This window comes from Copidosoma floridanum, unplaced genomic scaffold (genome assembly GCF_036245765.1).
Source record: "Copidosoma floridanum isolate Cflo_tuat_1 unplaced genomic scaffold, Cflo_Japanese_pri ptg000019l, whole genome shotgun sequence".
NCBI lineage: Eukaryota > Metazoa > Arthropoda > Insecta > Hymenoptera > Encyrtidae > Copidosoma > Copidosoma floridanum.
The window spans coordinates 19,343,127-19,367,937 of NW_028321896.1; the positions used below are offsets into that span (position 1 = coordinate 19,343,127).

The following is a 24,811-nucleotide window of genomic DNA, read 5'->3' on the forward strand; positions in this document are numbered from 1 at the left end:
CGAAACAGCTTTCAACCGACTCCCCGTAACAGTATACGGGCTAAATGTGGAGTACGGTTGGAGAAGCAGCCGGAGAAAAGGAAATCGAGTCGCGAAATGGAGCACACGGTGGAGGGAACGCCGCGGCGTTTTCGAGCTTTTCGCGTACAGGACTGTAGTATATACATGTAACTGCACCATCACTGCTATAGACCACACATACCTAAAGTGATTGGCGCACTTGGGCTTCTGTGTAAGATATACGTGCACGTAAATGCATTATCGTGTCGGCATCGCTTCAAGAGCGGAGGCTGTATCAGCGGTCAAGTGTTATCTAAACAAAAGCTGGAAAGCGTGAAGTGCGGGAGAGTGTGTGATCAGTGTGCGGAATGTGCTGCGGACGGCTGATGATGGTTCAGCAGCAGCAACGGTTGTTGTACCCGTAATAATAATAATAATAATAATAATAATAATAACAAAGGTGGGCCCTTTCCGCGTTTGGATGCGCGCGAGTGTTTGCACGAGAAAAGAATGACCAATCAGTTATGAGAAGAAGGAAGCCGACGAGTCGTTCGCGAGCGAAAAATCATTGGCTCCCACAATGGTGGATAACAGTTGCATTATCGAGGGAAACGTCAAGTTTCGCGACGGCAAAAAGGTACGATTACTTTTTTTTTTCTTTTCTTTCCTAGTTTTTTTTTTTTTTTTTTTTTTTTTTTTTTTTTTTTTTTTTTTTTTTTTACATCTTAACACATTTGAAAACTTATTTTTTATACATCAGTATACACAACGCAAAACACATGCGCTCCGTTCTTTATTCTCTGGTATGCGGTCGCGTGTACACCTATATATCCAATTGTATTATTTTTTACGCTGAGATTAGATTAGATTAGCGCGAATTGTTCGAACCCTGGGGATAAGTGGGTTTTGCGCGTACGTGTATATTGTATGTATAGGTACAACGTATCACACCCATTCAACGAGATAAATAAGTATTCGGTAACATTGCTAATCGGTATATGCATGTGTACCACTGCGCGAAAACATCATAGACGCAGAGAGTTTCCGATGCGTGCTCAATAAAATATACTACTCATTATACTATAAACATATACAAGTAAACATCACATCCTCGCTCGGATTTCACTGCAAGTATACACCGAGCACAATATATATATATATATATATATATATATATACATATATATACAATAAAAATAAAATAAGCGACCTGGTTATGCGGAGCGAAAGGCGATATGTAATACATGTTTTTGCGCGCATTACCTATACTTACTTTTATCTCTATGTAATTATACATATATATTATATGCAGTAGGTATACTGGCGCGCGTATGGAATAAATTATTATTATTATTTTTACACTGTTGCACATATGTGTGTGTGTGTGTGTGCGATATGTTATGGTATGCGCGCGGTGTGCAATCTCGCGTTGAACCTTGTCGGCCGCGCTATTAATTAAACTGCTGTAAAAAGCGTGCTCGCGCTAAACTTCTTACAAGTAACTGCCAGTGCGCGTGTTGCAAAAACGACAGCCGCTTATAATCAATCTATATGTGTGTAAGTATATAATTATAAAAGTGCCGAAAAAACGCGTATTTAGGATTTTTCAAGGTATGTAACAATAGTGTACATGGTGTACTTGTGATCCGGCATCATAAGTATAATATTATGCCCACACACTGCTATACAAATATATACTAATGAAATTTTGCACACATAAATTGTTTGAATTTGAAATAAGTGCGAAATCAACCAAAATGAATAATTGATAAAAAAAAAAAAAAAAAAAAAAAAAAAGAAAAAAAAAGAAATCAGCTACTCGTAAATTACAGTAATTGTAACTTGAAGTGATTCAAAGTGAGTTTATTCACTTATGTATATTATTTAAGAGTGCATACACACGTACGAGGGTTGCGTGCATCGTCGTCGTAATATGCCTTTGCTCCAAAAGTGTTTTTCCGACACACTCTTTATAGCACGCAACGCGCGAAATAAGGGAAATAATACAAGTTAGTATGTGTACATGTATATATATATTTGTACTGCAAGGAGAAGGGAGGGGGATGATAAAAGAAAGATCCAAGCCGTATACGTTGTTCTCATAGACATCCCCTCTATATATATATATACGTATACCAGCTACCCGATGCCGAAAACGCCGGCTCAAGGCGTCCTTTTTTTCCCCCGCTACTCGCATTGTCATCAATGATCAACACCTCTATATATACATACCCTGCGCAGCAGCCTCCATGTCCCCGAATCTCGTACATCGAATCTTTGTTTATTATTTTTCCCTATATATATACGCATCAAACTTGGCACACTACAGCCTCATCGGCACGGAGCGTCCCCAAAATGTGTTTCATATGGACAAAGGTACACATAATTCCTGTAGGTATTAGATATCCATCCGATGTACCTATACATCCTGCAGCGGTTATACTTATAGCCAGCTGCTGCGCGGCCTTGCACGGGTGTATACAGCGACATTGCGTAATGGCCGAATGGCATTTTGGGAAAGAGAGAGAGAGAGAGAGAGAGAAAGCCACACGCAAGTGTGTATATATATATATATGGGGACGACGACGATGAAACGAAGCGCGATTAACGATTAATGTTGCCCTCCCTTTTGTACGAGGGGGAAAAGCGACGACCCTCGGGTCGCCGGGTTCCTTGCACGCGCGCGCGCTATGCTTTATATACATATATACACGGCAAAGTTCAGTTAGTACCTAATACGTATAGGTGTAGAATAGTCGTATGGGTATATGCACGAATTGGCCGATTCCCGGCTTTTGACGCGATGCACGGGGAGAGAAAGAGCACCCCCCCGAGCCATACGCGTGTACTCGGCCCACTGCTGTACCTACTTTTTTTTCCCCTCTATTCTTGCGAGGATAAAAGGGCCCCAAGTATACATTAGGGGGAGAGTCGCACGCGCCGGCTTGTAGCTACATGTATGTGTATACGTACCTTATATGTATGTATATATTTATAAAGCTAAGTGTATGCGGTAATGGTGATGGTCGCAGGGTGTCTTTCTTTCTGGCCGCACGCGCGATAACACCGTTGACGTGTTCATTCGGGGGCGATTATTTGCTTACACGGTGTCTATATAGAAAAACGGCACGAGAGCACCGGTCCGACCGCTCGGTCTTTTGACGCCTGTGTGCATGCAAGGCTTTTACATACATGTATACGGAACCCTTTTGTTTGCATCTCCGGCTTGCCTCCTCGTTGGGATTTTATTATAATATACGAGGTCATAATTGTTTTGACTCTACGATGGGTCACTTTCTTATGTATGATAATATATTGCACGCTTGATCGATGACCCTCCGAAAAACGGCGCCAATTGATTTTACCATCTTATGTATGTGAGGGATGCTTACACGGATACTACATTTTGTCCAACAGTATACATATGTATGGAGCAAGGATATACCTATACTTACTTATAGGTGTGTTGGGTATAGATATCTTACTAGTTCTTATTTTCGCTGTTTCGTGAAGTAGGATTTTTTATTTTCATTCTCATCGTATCAGTCATCTGTATCATGTGTAATATATATACTCACCAAAGCGAAAAAATCAATGAATTCATGACAAATCGTATAACTGGTACGTAATGGCCATTCAATGTAATAAATACTTATAGATGTATCTGTACTCCGTACGTGCAAATCTTTTCTCTGACGATTTACAAGATAAAAGGATTCTTTTTGTTATCGATCGCGTGACGTAATGTATACGTACTCATATGATCCAAAATTTGTGACAACAAAAGAATAGAACTCAAATGTAATATGCATGTTTTTGCGCGAAAAATTGATCACATTCTTTTTCGCCAAATCACCAATTGTTTTGGGAGTAATAAAAAACAAAAACAAAAAAACAAATCCCAAGCTCATCCTGACAAACAATACATTTGTCATCAACGCGATAAGTCCCAAAATAGTACAATAATACGCGGTATTGCAAAATCTCTGATTTTCAATCAAACGCTTTCATTGATGATTGATAAACAAGTATAGGCGACTTAAATACGAGGTCGCGCGATATAACAACGGCGTTATTGTAGCTGGAAATGTACTTTGCGAGAATGCGGAATCGAGGAATTATTGCCCACATGCGATTGTTTTATACAATGTACACGATTCAAGCCGAGCTGCAACTACTGCACACTAATGTACTTGATAAAATGCAGTTCGGTATATACTTATACTTATGTGTACAGTTACTCGGTGGAGAAGTCTCGAGTGAAGCGTGAAGCTACTGATAAATAACGAATATATTATGACACTTATTGCCATTGTCGTCGTCGTCGGCCTTTGTTGGGGCAATGTAAAAACATTCGTTTGCTCGAGAAAGGGCGTTAAAGATAACTGTGTCCACTTTTTACATCGACACTAGTGTTTTTATCCATACAGTTATAGTCGGTACACAAGTAATAATTTTTTTTTTTTTTTTTTTTTTTCATGAGCTACTGCACGTCGTACTTGATTATTTGACTATTGAGAGAAACTATGTACACAAGATACAACGCGGGACGTATAAAAGCTTACTGAAATTTAAAACAGTGTACGACCAAACACGCATGTCCGTGTAGTGTTTTTACTATAGATTTATTATACTTGTAGGATTTGGCGGTCACTAAACCAGAACTGAAGTCGAGCATGTTGTACCTATACTTTTTTTTCTCAGGCATTTTCTTGGTTCTATAGATCTGTAAGGAAAAAAATAAAAAATAAAGAACGTCAGGCATAAAAAAAAAGGGGGAGAAGCTTGTCACTGAGTTTGAGCTGCGATAGCAAAAAAAACAAAGTGTTAACTGCGAGCTACGTTGGTGACGTTGATTAAGTGCACGTGTGCAGTAGTAGTGGAAGAAAAAAAAAGGACATGTATAAGTATATTCTGTCGGATTTAACGAGGCCCAAAAGTCGTGCCAAGTGAAATATACATATATTTGTACCTACATCTCCAAACGTTCGTAGTATGGTCTCTCCGAGTGGCCCAATGATGTATTATTATTATTGTTTCTAATGAAACCAGATTTTTTTTTTCTTTGTTTTGTTCGTCTCGAGCAGCGTTCTTTATTGATTTTGTCTTAACGACTATTACACAACAACGCAGGTATATACCTAGTTATACCGCAATCCGCAAACGTACAACAATGGCACGGCTAATTGGCCGCACGAAGAATCAAATTGAGATCGAGTGTTTCGAGTCAGTTGGGGGATAGGTATACATATATATACAGCTTATGTATTATATATATATATGCCTGCACTTGGGAATATATATAATAGGTATCCTATACAGTCCAGCATATATATTTTTTTTATTTTGACTTATCAGTGTGCCCCAACGATTGGACATGGGAGAGGATTATATTATTAAGGATAAAGTAACGAATCATGGTAAGGGGGGAACAAGGGAATATACATTTGGCTAATTTGACTGCTACATATACTTTTAGGTCTTTCGGGGGAGAAATTCACTTCATATACGCGAGCGCATTAATGTTGTACACACGGGAAATGCACCTAGTACATGAGCTTATACAGTTGAAACGTGAGAGTCAGAAAAATGTTTGCTTTTTACATCTCTTTCTATTTTTATTTCAATAAATACCTAATGCTCAGTATTTGTTATATTCCTATACGTATACATTATCAATGAAAAATTTACAACGGAGTCATATTAAGTAAATCTTTACTTTATAGGTTTTTTCGCTCATATTTCATTTATTTGTAGGTATACCTATACTTGTTATAAAAAAAAAAAGGTATCAAAAAGAGATATATGTATAGATGGAAAGAAAGTGCCATCCGTGCTTGCACGCCCCTCAACTTGATGGTTGTTTAAACATTGGCACTTTGGCATGTTGCGTCGTCGTTCGACTCTATGCACGGAAGTATATACTTGTAAGCTACACACAGCAACAGCGGCTCTTATATAGGGGAAGCTGCCACGAGAGTCATGCTTTGCGTTTGTGTATACAGTATAATATGGGCCCTCTATAACATCCATGCCTCCCATCATGTTGATACAGGTATACCTGGTACAAGGGTGCGACGCGTATAAGTTAATAGCTATGAAGCGAATACACCCGAGGAGGCTCATAAGCTGCCTCTTTGTCAGCGCTATACCCAGTGCATCTGCACCTATACGGGCATGCATTTGTATGTGTACCGAATATACATACACACGCGTAGTAGGTGTGTATTTGATCTTGTATGTGACGTGTATTACAAATGAGCGTTGAATTCTATATACTTGATTGGCCTTTGCCGTATATATACTTATAGCTACCGTCAGTCATATATTTGTCTACTGGTGCACGTACAAAATAACGTAATCGCGTGTAGTTGTAGGTACTTATATAAATATAATGTTACATCGGAGTACCTATAGGTATATATCGGATACGTGAGACAACAAGAGCGTACCTATAAAATTATACATACACGGCGATTGAAAACACGCTCGAGCGTCTTACACGTGAACACCCTAGAATACTTAATTAACTGTACTCTGTGATACTTGCCATTCCTATACCATACTCGCTCGTCTCCTTCAAAGCACACACTTGTCTCGTGTTGTGTACATAAATATATACATGCATTGCTTTTTGATCGGTACTACTTACCTTAAAAAAAAAAAAAAAAAAAGTATGACTTTGTACAAAAAATATACATTTAAACAAGAAAATTTTACAAAAACATGTACGCTTTCGTTAATTCATGCCTTATGTCGAGTATAGCTTTCTTTTTCTTCTTATTTTCCGTTCGGTTGTCCCTCGTTTTTCGATTTCACGTATTTAATAAGTGTAGAGGGCGAACAGAAGTAATTGATTTTTTTTTCTTTGAAATCTAGTCAAAGGGATTGGACGCACGATTTTGCTTAGAAAGTAATGATCTATTACTCAATCTAATACTAGATGATACAAATTAACCGTGGTATTAAATGTTTTACATTTTCAATATTTCTACGGTTGGGCGAAATAAAGTATCACCTCGAATTCAATTTCTAAAGGATGTTACGTAAGGTATATTGGTCTTCAATTCTATATACTTAGTTGGAGGGAGATGTATCGTACACTCTCGAATTCATATAAACCTGGAACTTTTCAATTATCGATTTTTCTTTCGTTTTAACTTTTTGTTTCCATTTCCATATATATACCTCAACTTTTACTTTACCATCAGCTTACGATCTCTATAAAAGCTTCATGTTATACTTTTGATGAACTTTTACTGCCATCATCATTCCTCTCGTCACTTTCCCCCTCCCTCAATTTTTTATTTCTTATTTTCTTACCACCTGATATAAAGCTGTTAAATTCTACAACATCGATGTTTAATACCAATATTTTTTATGGTAATAAATTTTTTTATCTATCATTACTATGAATTACAATTGAAATCAAGATCAGATGATTAGTACTATTGATCAGATTATAGGAATATACGTAATACTGAATCCACGAGTACCCGCTATAATATTACTTTACTAAACCGAGTTATCTATTAATTTTAATTTATATGTGTTAGCACATATACATGTAACACATTGGGATTGAATAAAAGTTTATGAAAATACATTGAAATGCTCTTTCGTCAATTAGTTTTTTTTTTTTTTTTTTTTTATGTAAAATTATTTATACGGACAAAATTAAAAAACGTAATGTTTGTTTTTCTTTTGCAGTGGAAATCCCGATGGTGCGTCATGCGGAAGCTGTCACCGGTCGCAGGTAAAGTCTCGTTTGTATTTTTGGTTCATTTACTCCGTCAAAAAAAAAAAAAAAAAAAAAACAACATAGAGACAATCGATCCATTGGGCCGATACAAAAACATGCGAACGTGCGAGCACACCCAAACGCACACATAGCAGGTGCTTGAAATATTATTTAACAAAAAGATCAAGCGCCGCGTGACTAATGGCATTGTTCTTGCGGTGGCGTTTTCGCTCCCTCGACAATGTCATCATCCGGAAGCGCGTTTTTTTTTTTTTTATATTCACCCACCACCAGCGCGAATTGGCGCTTTTAAAATATTTTTTGTTTCGCTTCTATTCTACCGCAATAACGTGATTTGGATGTTTCGACGCCTCAATTGTTCAACCGCGGCTTCAAACGTAATTCTCCCTTTTTTTCTCCCCTCCGGGGGGTTTTATATCCGTATACACGGCGATATGCGAGCGGAATATAATGGCGTCACTATTATCCCCCGGTGCACATGAAAAAACGCGGCGGGCGTGTGCACCTGCTACTGCCGTTGACGGTCGCTTGTTATCGTTTTTGCAAACAGTACGAGAGGCGATTTTCTTTTTTTTTTTTTTTCTTCATATTCTTCTCGCCTTGATCGCGCATGACATCTGATTTTCTCGAGTGGCGAGGTTGCGCGGGGCTGAGCTTGGATTGGCGTGGAGCGAGGGAGAAGAAGGGGTTATGGGCAACGTATTGTATAAGTATACTTGCATTGGGGCTGCAGGAAAAGTTTATTGTGCTCTTAAACTCGGCTCTATATTTTTTGTTACATCAAAAAAAAAAAAAAAAAATCTGCAAGCACAAACAATCGCTAGTACGGAGACCAAATTAACTGTTTACCACCTCTACGTACAAAGTACCTTTATCCACCCTCTAAAAATTAGCACTAGCGAGTAAGCAATTGGTTAAATTTATGCCAATCACGACATTTTTGCATCCGAAGGAGTCATGGACATTTTTCCCCAAATAACAGAACTCCCACCAATATTTGCACTATTATAGCACTTTAGATATATAAACGTGTGTTAAAAAAACGAAATTGTTCTTTTCTTTATCTTTGGACATTTGTATAGGCCCTCAGCAGAAAATATACAGTTCACACACCTGGTGTATACATTCAGCCAAGCCAAATATACGGGGTTCCTTGAGCCCAGCGCTACCATGTAAAAAAACTACTATTTCGCCACATTGTTATTACTTTATGCTATACAACATAGTTTGAAGTAAAACTTGTAAAATTAACTGAATCAGTAAAAATGAAATTAATTTTTTTTTGTATGTTAAAACTAAAAAATATAAGAAAAAATGTTGGTTACCTCCGAGTAAAATGTGACATGGAAATTAAATTATAAAACAGAAAAATGCTCATAAGAAATTGATTGACGAGGATTAATCCATATATATTCGTACAACAACGTGAGTGCGTGTACCCATATATTATATACGAGCAAACCGACTCGTTAGTCATTCCAGTAGCAGCGCCGAGAGACAAGGTGCGTCAGGTGCCCCATCCGTTGCGCGCCAATCGTCTTTCATCCTCTTTATTTATATTATCGCGTATATATACATCCACAATTGAATACGTATACAATATAAATAATACTCATACTGTATAGGTAAAGATCTTCCGTCCTGTGCATTCATTCAGCCCATTATGCACGATAAGAAAAAGAAGGAGAGGATTGTTATCTGCATGGGAAGGTAAAAACGTCCCTTCTTTTATTTGTACGGGCGGAGTCATCAGCTCCCCCGAGTTCCCATATTTTCCCCAAGCTGTGGTGTACGCAACGCCCAGTACCGTCTAAGCCGTTGTGGCGGTGGTGTTCCTCCTGCAGACTTTTCTCTGCCGCCGCAGTATACACGCTCGAGAGGCAGCAAAAATGATAGCGCGCCCACGCACACGTGCGTGTATATACACTCTCGAGGGCTTTCCAGGGAGATGAATGATCAAGCCCCCGAGAGACACCGTGAACTCCTTGGACAACTTTTCCCGCTTCTGATGCCGCTGATATTGTGCCTGCTTTTTCTCCTCGCCGCGTCTCTCGCTTAGTCCCCCCCCCCTTTTTTTTGTGATGCCACGGAAAAGTTTTTTAAAATCCAATTCTTACTTGGAACTACTGTTTTTTACACGGGCATCGCTTGGATTTTCTCATCATTGTGTATATTTAATTTAATTGTATAAGCTTTATTGAAATAAAAAAGCTTTTTTTTTACGGGTTTTCACGAGAATTTCGGACAATGGTGCCAAGCGAATCGCATTACGTTACACAATCGGGGTTGGATATATTTTGATCACGACTATTCGTTTAAATTACCACAGTTTGTATTTGAAAAAAAAAAAAAAAAAAGAACTCGGTTACCCACATTGCGTTTTTTATGTTTTATTACAAATTACAAATATACCATTTTCCTTTGTGGGTATATTTATATCTGATTTTATTATTCGTATAGCTAGACTGTTTTCATTCAAATATCAAAGTGTCAAATTGTAATCAAAACATTTTTATTCACCAATTACGTACATTCGTTTTTTTTTTCTAACTTCTTAATGATAAAATTACAATTTACACCCTTATACGTTTGTATTTTTCAAATAATACGAGTTGGGCAATAACATTCTTGTTTATTCAAATGAATAATGTACCTGAGTATAGTAACAGGTAGTGGACAAATTATAATTTCCGCAACCCTATCAAAAACGCGTAACCTTGATTGGTACATAATATATAATGTATTCCAAAATTATTTTAATAAAGCTTGAAATAATTATCTTGTACCTACAGATTGTATATCACGTATGTCGGAATTTTTCATCGTTAATCATAACGAGCAACAAAATTGCATGTAAACCACGTGTATACAGTAATGTACACACAGTTCTCGTTGACTACGTAATATACATATAGATGGACATGTATACGTTACACTGTATATAATATGGATGCACGTTCATTCATCACACGACGACGAGGAGTTAAATAGAAAACGAAGCTCTTTTATTTCATTTGCCATATGGTGCGATGGGACGGTTCTCGTCATCCGCTCTTCTGTTAATATTTGTACGCATCAACGTCAAACCCTCCAATCAAGCTTTTTACATATATGTATATACATATACATTTCTATACACGCGCGGATCTCCCATCTGTGCATCTCGCGCACAACAAAGTTGACACAAACGATTTTACGGCTTTACATTGACTTTCCCTACAATTTATGCCACACGTCCCGACTTGTGTATATTATATGATAAAACCGATTATTGAATAAAAAAAAGATAAAATCCCGTGCTGGCAAATATATACAGTGTACATATGTAATACCACTAACAAAAAAACTACAAAAAAAAGTGCTAAAAATATTCAAATGCTTTTTTTTTGTTTCTCCCTCAAACACTTTGGTATTATAATGAAGTATTATTGTGAAAAAAACTACGAAGCATAAATAAAAATCGGGCCAACGACCCACGACTCCCCTTTGATATTGTAGGATTGCGGTATAATATTCCGGTAGCCGTAAGTGCGCGCTGCAACGAAAATATTTTTTCTCTTCTACGAACCAACGTACATCCACTACTACTTATAATATTCCATACGATCCCTTCTTATCTTACTTCTTCCGTGCATGGGGCGCGGGGCGTCTGTGGGTTGTATTATCCTTTGAGAAAAAGAAAATAAGTACTACATCTGCAGCAGTCAGCTCTTCACGCACACCTCCCACGTGCGTGTATAACTATTGTGGTCATGTAGGCATATACCACTTATTATTAAATACATTGTACTAACGGAGGAGAAATGTTGCAGCCGGTTTTTTCTTGTACCTCTGAAAAACCGCAAAAACCGCGTTCTTCGCATGCAATAGTTAATGTACACTCCACAAAAATCATTTTTGACTGTACATTTTTAACGAAATATCTGATTGCTTTTACGGTACATTTATAATCCTTACCATACGAAATCACGACGATTTTTTCCCACACTGAAAAAGAAAAGAAAAAAAAGGACGCATTCAATGGAGATCGTAAAGTGACACATGAAACGACCTACACTATAAGTATTTTTCATCATCAAGCGTGAACCAACGAACCGTACGGTTCCTACGGTAAAAATTTTTCGTAACTTCCAATTTCACCGTACATATAGATTTACGATAAAAACCGAGCGTAACATTTTTCTTCGACATAATGGTATAACTCACGTATATATATATATATACCCGACCTTTGGCGTCGGACAAAAGTTACAAGCCATATTCCCGGGGACACAAGGCGCGCGTACCGCACGAGCCCGCCCAGCGACGCCACGGTGGGCCACTGCTTCAATGGACAGTAATGATAATAATAATAATAATAGTAGTATCCTCCCCCCATTGCTCCCTACCGTATACCTACACTCGTATTCTTCGAGGAGGAAGAAGCATCGCGCGCAAGATGATCATTGTTTCGTGAACAGCGCCACGTGAGCAACGGGGGAAGATTATATATATATATATTCGAATAAAGGCTCATTTGAATTTAAAAAGGCACCTCGTGGCACTTACATAATTCATCGTGCCAAGGGGGACGACGCACTGCCTGTTACAATATAGATACTTATTATGTATCGGACCTCACAGCAGCAGCAGGGCGCAGTAAGTATAAACCGCGAGGACACGCACGGCGATAAATACATACGTATATAGGTAATCTCGCCGGGGTCTTTTTATGCGCCCTATGGAGTTAATGTAGTCCGAAGCTGAAGTGGGAAAAAAAAAAAAAAGAAATTTAGAGGCGCGGCCGCGACCAGCTGTACAACCCTAAGGGTATATTATATTAGCGGCGGGTCTGGCGGAGTACCGACGACTGATTTTTGTTTGCCCTCGGCTTTGTTTCCCTCCCGGCGATGCTTTCGGCCTCCTCCTCTTCTCGCGCGAGCTTTCGCTTCCCTCCCTCGTCCGTATAATATATCCTGTTTGCCGCGGGCGATGGTGGTGAACATACTTGGAACACGTGTTTCTTCTTGCGCTCATAGTGATGGCACGCCGGGGCGAGAGATGCGTAATATCCCATCCACGTGAAAATATTTTGTTGTTCGCTTGAGCGTGTCCACGCAGGGGTGTAACGATCATTCATTTCGACGCCTACGTTTGCTCCGAGCTTGGATGTGTGAATTTATTCCAGATATATATATTTTCTCCTCTGTGTTTATCAATAGACATCCCGAACTCTGAACCTTTTTTTTTATAACTAATATCTGTTCAATGTATTTTTGAAGCTAATCGTTAATACAATTTGGGCTTGAGCATGAATAGTTTAAAGTTTGCTTTAGAAGAAATGATTTTTTTTTTGTGTTGTGTCTTACAGTCACCACCGGCTAACATTTTTCAAAGATTTATTTGTCCAATCAGAGTTAAACCAAACTATGTAGAATAAATTAATTTCAATACCAAAATAATTTTTATTGAAATTTCTATAGTTTAATTTTTTTCACGGCATATGTAATTAATTTTTCTTTCGAATTGACAAATTTTTATGCATAAGTATGAAATTCATTATCTTCGGTTAGAAAACTGTGTAGAAAAACAGATGGATAACAAATTTCAATACAGAAACTTATTTGGTTTAAGAAAGCTCGCGTTATTTGGAACGTACAACGAAACTAGATTTAAAAAGCAACTAAAGTAATGTTGCTTTTGTCGATTCTCGATCAATTGTAGTTAAAATATCTATTCATCATTGTTCGTTTAGATCTCCTCTAAAAATATTCAATACAGAAACTTATTTGGTTTAAGAAAACTCGTGTTATTTGGAACGTACAACGAAACTAGATTTAAAAAGCAACTAAATTAATGTTGCTTTTGTCGATTCTCGATCAATTGTTGTTAAAATATCTATTCATCATTGTTCGTTTAGATCTCCTCTAAAAATAAATTTTCTTGTTCCATAGGATAAGCAGATTAGTTTTTAAGATTCCTCCGATCGTAAATTACACAAAAAAAAAAAAAAAAAAAAAACCAGATATTAACAATCATTATTTATTATAATAGTTCTTATGAATAAATAAAAGTTAATTCAGCTGCGTTCCAAAGCATAGCCTCTATTGTTTATCTCATAAAATATTTTCCTCAAAGTCAACCCTTTTACGCGCCGTAGTTATAATGAAGGTACAACTATATACTATTATAATCAGGCCAACAAATAACGGCTATGTGATAAAAACCTAAATAATTATACCTTAATTTAATTGACGCTTCACGTACTCTAGGTAAAGCCATTAATTTTCGGTCTTATCCGCTCACTCCTCTCTCGAGTAACGAAATTTTTTTTTTTTCATACATACACTCGGGAAGTGACACTGTGTACCCGCGCCACTCTGCAGCACACGTACTTATGCATGTATAAGCAAGCGTCAAGTTAAAGAGCCGCAGTCATCGGGCAAGAGGCTTCACGGACCGTCTACTCGAGTACACGTATATTATACGCGTAGGTTATTTAAGAACACAAGTGGCTTGCGGTGTAGGTACACCATGGAGGACAGGATTTGTTCTCTTGTTTCCCCCTTATGCTTAAATAATATCCCAAAAACCGCATTAGCCGCATGAATAATGGTAATTTGTTTTTCACCGACAGTAGACCCCCCCGTCACTCGAGACGCTCGCCGCTCCTTCCGCAGCTGTCGACTCTGATTTCCCATAAATATATATTTAATTACCGTACACTGTACGTGTATACATGTATATCCATATGCAAGTGTCAACGAGACGTCGGCGGCGGCGTTTTTAGAATTTTTTTTTTTTCTCCCCGCCACACGAGCTGTACATATAGGAGGATTGGAGATATATTTACCCATGTGCTCCAAAGGCGTGTACCTACATTAATCACGCGTGTAATAACGTGTGAGCAGTCGGATTTATTCGTGATTCCGGGAAATTGGAATTGAAGCTATATGCATTTAAAAAAATAAATAAATAAAAAAAATATAAAAGAAAGAAAAAATAGAATAAAGCTAATGGATATGTACAACATATTTTTATTGTGCAATTAGTGTGCTTAGTTTTTTGGGTTCGGTATACAAATTCAGTCCTGTTTTGTACACTGGACACGAATCGAATGGGAAATAGAAATTAATCGAGAAATGTGTTAAAAATTGCTCTGCAAAATATAATATATATGATTTTTCGATTTTTCAAATAAAGTTTCTACAATGTATATGAATTATCCTGAAAACCAATAAATGTTCTCGAAATCGAAATAAACACGTATCATTCGAGATCTCTTAATAATGTAAAAATTCAGAAGTTTGAAGCTTATCGGCTTTTTTGAATCACAAAACTTGATATGCTACGTATGATGTTTAAAATATTTGTATAGACGCGTGTAAATATCATTGATTAAAAAGCTTTTATAACTCAATGTTTTTTTTTTTTACACACGGGAAACCCCGAAAAACTTGATCATATATCACATCAAGATAATCTTCCCAGTCTATCGCACATATTTTTTTCAGATCCAGTTTTATTATGTAAAATATTATTATGATTGTGTTCCAGACTGCCTGCACCTGCAGCTGTACGGCGACAGCAAGGACAGGTACAAACAGGGCCAGACGAAGGCGTCGCTGAGCTTGCAGCACTTTCTCGGTGTACAGAGCGGCTTCACCCTCGACAAGGAATCCAACACCATTGCCATCATCTGCCAAGACGTGACTGTCGTGCTCGCCTTCGACACGCGGGAAAGGCTCATACAATGGCAGGTCAAAATATCAAACAACCTCGGCGAAGGTACATCCACGTGTATTTATTATCACGCGCTTCTTGCGACTCGTGTTTATTTTTTTATATATAAACATTTATGCACACTTGGGTGCACGCACAATAGGCACCATTAGACAACAAGAGATGTTCAACTTGAGGAAAAAAGAAAATAAAAAACGTCTCGCCTATACAATGGCACTCGATGACCACCCGAGCATATGTACATAAATACACGCGCGTAAGATCTTCTTTCGCGCGATTGAAAATTACAACATACATAGGCATGGAGATAGCGCACGCGATTACGTTAGACAACCAATACTACACGCAGTAAGGGTATATGAATATCTGCTGTTCGCGTCACGAGAGAAGCACTTGTATGTATGTGTATACCCTCAAACAATAGACCCCGAGAAAACGATTATTATTTCATCGTTTTATAAGTATATATACCCTCTGACGAGCATATTACACGCGTACGTACAAGTAAGAGGGTAAAAGAACAAAGACGAGCGTTGTCTGCTTGATGGGCATCAGCTTTAAAATCTACTTCTAACTATATAAGCGACCATGCAAACACACATTTCAAGGTGTATATATATGTATAAAATACAAAGAGAGCCGGGGAAACCATCAACAACAGATCGAGAGAGAGAGAGAAATGGAGGAAAGTAGCGTGCAGCCGTTGGCTCGTATATAAAAGTATTGATTCACGCACACGCGCGAGGAGGAGTGTGAGAAAGAGCGCGCGAGCGTGGGTACAGGGGGGTGGGCGACGGGGCGAAGGGCGCACGATACATGTATATATGACTCGAATGGTATATATTATACAACAGAGGGCAATTTGTCAAATTGATCCCCCGCACGATCTATCCGCGTATAATAAGTGTATGGCTGAATAAATGAATGAATTCTGTCGTAGACCAAGAGTTCCTGGTGCTGCTGTCGAGCGCCCCGGCCAAGGCGAAGCTCAACACCGGCCCGGCCCAGTTGCACGTGCGCGAGCAGCGCTTCTGCATGACGAGCGGCGTCCCGCCCCGGCTCCTCGGCACCTGGGAGATCGGCCAACTGCGCCGCTACGGCGTCGTCGAGGGCCGCTTTTGCTTCGAGGGTGGCTCCCGTTGCGGCCGGGGCGAGGGCCTCCACGTCCTCATCACCGATCAAGCCGAGGAGATCGCGCGGGCCCTTCAACTGGCGGCCGAGGACAAGCTCATCGCCCAACAGCAGCTCACCCAGGGGCCCCAACGCACCAATGCCCGCCTCCACCTGCTGGACAGCCCGCGCCGGCAGCCCTTCGACTCCTGCGAGCTCTTCTCCCCGTCCACGTCCTCCTCGTCGGCCTACTGGGCCTCGGCAGAGAGCCGCCAACAGGAGCCCGACTCGGCCTCCCTCCTCTCGGAGCTCGCCGCCACTGCCGACCACCACACCCTTCACCTCCACCACCACCACCACCACCACCAACCCCAACAACAACAGGGCACGGATTGGCGAAGCTGCTCGCTCTCTCGTCAGCAGCACGTGAGCGCGGCTTGCCTCGAGCGTTGCTCGAGCTGTATCAGCAAACTCGGTGGTATGTCCAAGTCGTCGACTTGCGCGACTACGGCCACGCTGGCGAGTTCGGGGGCGAGTAGCAGCCACCTTGGCCACCTGCAGCCTCGGGGAGCCTTCGACCGGATCTCGTTGTCGTCCTACAGCAGTAGCAACAGCAACAGCCACGACAGCGACTACTCGGCCGCCGGCTCGCCCCAGCCAGCGCTTATCCCAAGGCCCGGCCAAGCGATGCCCCAACAGTTGCCACCCAGGCCGCCCAAGCCGTCTAACGCTGCTGCTGGTGGTGGTGGGCCCACCGTCAAGAGGCCGAACAAGCCTCCCATGCCCCTGCCGCTCGAGCCGAGCACCACGTGCACCTGTGCTGTGGCCAAGAGATCCGCCGCCGCCGCCGCCGTACCTTCTCGCAGTGGTTGGTTACTTGTTGTTTTTTTTTTTTTCCATCGCTGTCATCTCTTATTGATTGCGTTGCGTCTCTCGTGTGTTACAGGCGCAGCAACTACGGCACCGGGGCCGTACGAGAATTACGACGTCCCGAAGACGATGTTCCATCACTCGTCCGTGGTGGGGGAGCAGCAGAGTCCCCAGGCGGAAGCTTCGTTGAACTACGACACCCCGCGCAAGATCAAGGAGTGCCTCGCGATGCCGAAGGCCTACCCCAACTACGACACGCCTCTCGCGCCCCAGGCCGTGGTTCTGCAGCAGTGCGGCTGCCCGGCAAAGTTGCCGGCCCCGGTAGCCCCGACACCCCAGCTACCCAAGGTCCTGGGCTGCCCGTGTCAGAACGTCATGAGCTGGGCGGGCTTTGTCCTGCCCTACTGTCGTCGGGGCGCCGGTATCGAGCCCACGGGGGTTTCCATGCAGCCGGTGCGGCTGTCCGGCGAGGGAAAAATGCCCGTGGTCAACGCCAACGGTCAGCTCACCATATACAGCTCTCCGAGCAGCGCGAGCGTCGAGGCCAGCCAGAGCACCAGCAGTACCTCGAGCAACGACTGCGAGTGCCCCGTGCATCCATCCTTCGAGGGCGTGACGGCCGCCAATTACGAGAACGTCGAGCCCGTCATCGATACCCAGCCTGAGCCCAAGTCGGCCAACTACGCCAACATCGAGTTCACCGAGTCCCTTGGCAATTACGAAAACAGCAAGGTCCTTTTGTCCAAAGTTGGCGTTGGCTCCCTGGACGAGATGGACAATCAGAAGCGCGAAAACCAACAGCAGCAAATCGAAGACCGGAAGGAGGAAACCGAGGAGGATGCCAACAAGTCGGGTGTCTGCCACAAGTGCGGTCACCCGAAGGAGGCCAGCAGCAGCAGCAACGGTAGTCACGACTATTTGGTCGTGGACGAGGAGAGCGATGCGCCAGAAAAGGAACCGGTTCCAGGCTACTTGCCCATGCAGCCGGCGCACAACGCCTGCTCCAAGGAAGTCCTGTCGAGGCTGTGCAGCGGAGTCAAGAGCTCGAGCAACCCCGCGCTCTCGGGCTCGTTGAGCCTCGAGTCGAGCAGAAAGAGGTCGGAGTCCGAGTATCGCGTGCCCGGGTCGGCGATGCTCTCTAGTCCCTACTTCCGGCGTCGCCTGCTCGACATGTCCGCGTCGAGCACCGAGGTCGGAGCCGGCCTGGGCATGCTCTTGCGCAAGAGGTCCTACTCGGCCGAATCGGCTCACTGTCTCGACGACGACAAGAGCCCCACGGCGGCTGGTGCCCAGCACAAGTGCAGCAACACGGACGAAAAGCAAGCGCTCACGAACAACGAGGCTGTTGCCGATTCCAAAAATGAAACAACGACGGCGACGACGAATGGTAGCCCACAGGCCGCTTGCCTGTCTCCGCAGGCTCTCAATCCTCCTTTGGCTTCCATCAAAATCCGAAGATCCTCTTCGGTGCCCTCCAAGACTGGTCAGAATCGCGACTCTTCGAGCAGCAACGACTCGGGCGTGTCCACGGGATCGCTCAGCCATAGGACCGCCGAGTTCGTTGAGTTTGAATTCCCTCTGGCTCCGGCCAACACGTTAATCAAGAAACAGAGCGTGCCCCACGTGTACCGGAAGAGCCCGCCGCTCGCCTGCTTTCATGGTAGCCTACCGAGAAAGTCCAAGTCGAGCGATCCCCTGAAGGAGATAACTTTCCAGTTCCACAAGATTAAACTACCGGCAAAGTCCTCGTCTGCCGAGGCCGACATCACGACTTGCTTACCGTCAAAGGCATCCAAAGAATTTAATAGCCCCGGCGAGGCGTCGAGCATTGTTCCGTACATCGATTCACGAAGTACGAGCAGCGGCACGTCGGATATGTCGGACTACATTGAAACTTTGTCCCTATCGTCCCACTCCTCCTCGGATGCTCCTGATAATCTGAGGTAATTTTTCATTTTTTTTTTTTTTTTTCGAGTCTCTGCAAAGTTTCGAGTAACAAAATCAGACTTTTATGCTGTCATATTGTTGTTTTAAGTACGCAGTGTTGAGTAAAGTGTTATTTTTTATCGTTTGCAGAGTTGGTGGTAGAGCTGTAGCAACAACCTTGCGTCCACGTAGCGGTAAGGAATATTACAAAATAGATCGAAGTATCTTGGTAGAACAGGGTCAACCACTTGGCGCTTCATCGAACTACGCTAATATTGTGCCATGTGCGAGAAAAGAAACTCCTCGTCATCCGGTTACATAAATGGATTGGCTGTGCGGATATTCGACTGCGCTAATTGGGTTCGAGTCACTTTGCGCCCTTTAGATAAAAGGAAATCGTGAGTGACTATGGACAATACAATTATTATTTTGGGCCATTTGGACCCGAGGGTAAATAATGAAGTTAAGATATATCGCTTAATCAATCTAAAACGAAAAGCTTGCTTCGGAGCTATGAATATTCTAAAATGCGGACTGCGATGAATCTGCTCGAATCAGACTCGATCTCACGAGTAAATAAGACTAACTGCACAGATAGGGGGTTGAGAATATTTATTTAGTAGAATGAAAGACATCGAAAATTCTGTCGATGAGTTTGAAACAGTGAAGCTTTTCAAGCTCGCGGTACTGACTACACTACTATAATATACTTTTAGATGAAATTCCAGAGTATAAGGCTATATCGTATTTGTCGATTCTAAAATATCTAATTATTAAGTCGTGAATCATCAAAAATGTATTTGGAAGATGAATTTTTTATTCCAAACGGAATAATTACTCTGGCCATTGAATCAAAAATAATGACTTGATTCCTATATTTTAAACTGTCCTTGAAGTATTTTTTAAAAAAATTTAAAAGTCCAACAGCACTTGATTTTCAAATTAATCGTGTGCGCTTAAGCGGTTGTACAAAATTGAACATTTAGTAATGATATCTGCTGTATCGTTTTATAATCAAGCCAAACTTAAGGTGGCTATTTACTTGATCGACTGTTTTATCAATGTATACTTAACTGTTTACAATACCAGAGAAAAAAAGACTTGAAAAAATTTCAATTGATAATTAATACCATGGATTTTTACCGATCGTATACTTTTTTCGATTTAATAAGTTATAAGTGAATTTTAAAACTTAATCAAATAGGCCTAAGAAGCTTTACAGCGAATCGAGACGAGTGCAGGATTTTCGCTTGAAAAATCAACCAACGTTTATCGAATTTTACTGCGGACACTCGCCTCAATAAAATTAGTATGTAAAAAAATATTTATCCTCCAAAAATTGGAAATTTAAAAAAAGGTCTTGTTCGAGGTTTTGGAACGATAGACAGAGCGGAGAAAGATTTTATCCGTGTGTATGTGTGGATTTTGTAACATATTTTTTTTATTATGTGTATATTTTTTTTTTTTTTCGTAAAAAATACACAAGAATCTGCTTTAATTGCTTTTTTGCGTTGTTCATGTCAAGTTACCACACGGGAATTTCGCCCTATTTTTGACATGGGCACACGTAGGAAAGTGACGTCTCACAAAGGAGATACGCTTAACAAGTTTTTGTTACATTCGCAACAGTCAATGTATAGAGTCGATCAATCAAGTGTCGTCAAAGTCTGTACATGGGAGGATGAGATAAACAGTATAGATAAGAAATAAAATGGGAGGGGTTGGAAGGTGGATGAACAGAGAGAGATAGTGTAATGTAAAGTGCGTTTTCTGGTAGTTTAAAAACTATAAAGTGTTCACGAGTCGGTCGCGATAGGTGTCCCAGCTCCTATGTGTATACGGCTATGCTGCAGCTGCTGTGACTTTCTCTCAGCATTTTTGTACGCTTGTATACCTATCATATGGAGCACTCGAGTCGAGCTAGAGCGAGTTCGAGTCCGTCTCGAGACTCGTCCGAATATTTTCAGGCTGTCCAAACGCAAATTTGTTTTCCTCTCTCTGCTAGCAGATATTACGTGGGTTTTTTTTTCGCAACTCCAAGATATGTGGTCATTGTAGTTTGGATAGCCAGGAAATTTTCGAGCTCGTCAGCAATAATTCGACACCTGGAACTCTGTTACTTAATAAAAAAAAAAAAGATTTAACTTGGATACTTTTACCCTCGATGGCACTTTATGGCTTTCACGTTGTTGTCGTTGTTTCACGCGCTTACAGCATTTCAATCTGCCGATTGTATTTTTGGATTGCAGTTTGTGCCATTCCTTCGAACAAACTATTGCTCGTACGTACTTACGTCAGGCATTTCATAGGCTTGGTTTTAAAATGCGATTCAAGTATCATTCATACGAGGAGATGATCAATCCAAAGTTTTAGTAATTTGTATACAATGGTTTTATTTACTTTTTCAATTTACTGATGCACAATAGTTTAAATAACTAACGTAGGGAACATTTATTAGTGTATTAGAAACGTAGGTTTCCTTTTAAATTTTTTTTCTTGTTTTTTTTTTTTTTTCCGATTCTGTCGTACCTATGCAGTTTTCAAACAAGTCGAAAATACCTAGGAAATTTGCTACTTTTGTCTTGAAACTTGACAAACAAGACAAAAAATTGTTATTTTTCAAGTATGCGATTCATACTTTTTACACACCATAATTTTTTTTTTTTTATCTCCGTAATCAATAAAATTATTGCGGTTTTTAGAGCAGTGTCTAATGGGACCTTGCCCTGCCTCCTTGCTGGCCGAGCGATGCCCTCGCGGGAAAGCGGCAATTGTATATTTTCGTCGATTGTTGACGAAAGTAATACAGACCTCGTCCTCGTAGCCGTACTCTGGCTCTGTTCGGAAATGATACGTTGGTTAAGTTTTTGGTAAGATAAGCTCAATTTAAATCAGAAAAGGTTAATTTTTTATAATCCAACGTTGTATCGAAAAAGAAGTGTTTTCCAAAGATATCGGAGGTTTAAAACAAGACAACTTGGCAACTGTTAATAATTTTTTTCTACAAAATTTATGAGGGTTCAATTTAAACAAACTGTGTAATCAGAGGGTGCATTTTTTGTTCTTTCTAACTGTATTTTTTTTTTTTTTTTCTAATACTTTCTTGGGCTGGGGGAGTGGGGGTCACTTTGAGCGCTTTCACGTCCTCTCTTTAACCACAAAAGCGCTCAAAGTGCGCCAAAACTTGATCAGCTGATTAACTATTGTTTACATGTGCGAACACACGGTCGGTTAGTTAAGTCGGGGTGGGGGCAGGTACCAACCAAAAACTTAACCAACGTATCATTTCCGAACAGAGCCCAATAACCCTATGACCCAATAACCCTTAAAATGCCCCAATATATACTATTACGCACGTCAAGTGAGGTGCCAAGGCTTCCTTTTAAGTTTTCTCGTGTGGCTGGGGCGACGACCTCCTCGATCACCTCCCATAGAAGCGTGTGGTAGTTTGGTTATCCTTTTTATTTTGTCGACGCCTTGCTGGTCGGTGTACAGCCGTAAGAATTTCTCTTCCATTGACGGTATCCTTATCACCGCCATAACCCGCGCCCAAGAGTCATTCCTGTTGGGGATCAGACCACCGCTCGTAGCAACCATTGCGTCCCTTGTTGCCCTTTGCTTGATGGACGCCGCGTTGTTGTTCGTCGCAAGGAACGCAATCATCGCCCTTACAGTGGCCTTTCCAGCGTCGTCAAACGGAATAACTAACTTCTTGAAGCATTCCCGTTTATAGGCTTCCACTTCTTTGTCATCACCACCAGCCACCTCCTCCGCTACTTCCATCGCAGCATCTTTCAATTGCAGACGTTGTGCGTCAGAGATGAGCTGCTCGCTTTTTTTCGGGCGCCGGAAGTTCAAGTACTTGATCTTTTCGCTGCTTTTTGGACAAAGCAAACCTGTGCTTCTTAAGCTTTTAGGTTTTACAAGGGTCTTTAGCGAAGCGTAGGCAAGTACTTCTTTTTGAGTAGGTGATTTTTTCGCTGGCGCGTCTTGAGCTTTATTTTCTTGTAAAGCCTTCTTACTCTTTACTTGCTTCTTTGACCCATGTGGCAAAAGACCGGCCATGGATGTGGAGCAAGGATTTTGAAAATAAGATGGGCCACTATTCTTGACATTTTTTCCCATTTCTTGTGTTTTGTCGCTGCTTGTTTGTGATATATTTTTTCCTCTTACTAATGATATCCGTTACTATTGCCCTTGCGACGAGGGAGAACTTTCCTGCTCGTACATCAGGTACCAGTGAACGATCACGCTACTCTGAAGCATCCAACGAGAGACTATGTATTATACCTAATTACGTAGCACTCAGTGCTCGCGGTGAGAGAGAAAAAGAGAGAGGGAGATCCGAGCGGAAACCTGACAAGTTAGCCAAAATCATCGACCAGCTATAGAGAGAACGATACTTCATTAACATCTCTCTTTTCACTTCGCTTGTTCTTAGGCTATAAATATAAGTATAGAGTTACCCAAATGTGCGAGTGTTCAATATCGAGCCAATTTTTTCGCTAATTCGTAGCATTTTCTCTTCACTTTTTGCTAAATAGTTCATCGACTAAATCTCGTTACAGTAAATTCCTCTGAATCAATATTGTTTTGTCTCCCCTTACTGTTTTACCTGTCTATACATCATTATTGCTGTAAAACAATAATGTGCTTGCTTTTTTTAACGTCTTAGTACGCTGTCAGAATTCAAGTGCATTTCTCATTTTACTTCAACAGCGTAACTGAGCTTTAAAATTAGCGATGAATAACTATACTTACGTAAATATTTCCCGTCCTTCGGATGACGAGATTTTTACCATTCGACGCTGTGTTTATTTCATTACTTGGTTGCTCATTCGTAAGAAACACGTGTTACTTAATTTCGCAGTATTTAATTCGTAAGTGTAGAATATTATCAAGTGTTGAATTTTTTTAGTTGTTTTTTTTTTTTTATTTATTTCTTTAGAATAGGTGTTCACATTGCAAAGTCCTCTTATTTCGTTGTCCGCACTTTATGGTACAATATGGCTTTTTTGTAGATTAAAAAAAAAAAAGGTTTACACGAGCTAGAACTCTTGCATCGATTTATATCAAAATAGGACGAAGATGTAGAAGCTTCTTTTTTTTTTTTTTTCCTCACTTTGGCGAATACGAAGCCGATGTAGTAATTTGTGGAATCATCGCAGCTCTCGGGTCGTGATGTTTATGCCAGCTGTAAATAACATCCGATTAATGTTTTTTTTTTTTTTTTTTTTTTTTGCTTTACATTATATTTATATTTGTACCTGAATCGCGTATGGGTTTTTTATTGCATTACAATGGATTAAAGTTATAATTTTACAAACAAGTATATATTTTATTATCAAGGCCTATTTTGCACTCACTCACATTGTACATCTAAAATAGGGGGGAATGTAAGAATAGTATGATGAGTCATAG

At 40.8% G+C, this 24,811-nt stretch overlaps 1 protein-coding gene across 1 annotated transcript; it reads left to right on the plus strand.

The window, feature by feature from the left end:
* The first annotated feature begins 564 nt into the window (after positions 1–564).
* On the plus strand, positions 565–20,120 carry LOC106641193 (uncharacterized). Its single transcript, XM_014355517.2, has 6 exons — positions 565–637; positions 7,711–7,756; positions 15,299–15,529; positions 16,425–17,462; positions 17,547–19,407; positions 19,541–20,120. The coding sequence occupies exons 1-6, from the start codon at positions 581–583 to the stop codon at positions 19,710–19,712; spliced, it is 3,405 nt and encodes a 1,134-aa protein (XP_014211003.2). The 5' UTR covers positions 565–580; the 3' UTR covers positions 19,713–20,120.
* Positions 20,121–24,811: the final 4,691 nt, after the last annotated feature.

Excerpts from the sequence above, each read along its gene's own strand:
- LOC106641193 (XM_014355517.2), top strand. The coding sequence starts at position 581 with ATGGTGGATAACAGTTGCATTATCGAGGGAAACGTCAAGTTTCGCGAC. Across the intron at positions 638-7,710 it reads AGTTTCGCGACGGCAAAAAG|TGGAAATCCCGATGGTGCGT; the intron begins GTACGATTACTT and ends TTTCTTTTGCAG. Across the intron at positions 7,757-15,298 it reads GAAGCTGTCACCGGTCGCAG|ACTGCCTGCACCTGCAGCTG; the intron begins GTAAAGTCTCGT and ends ATTGTGTTCCAG.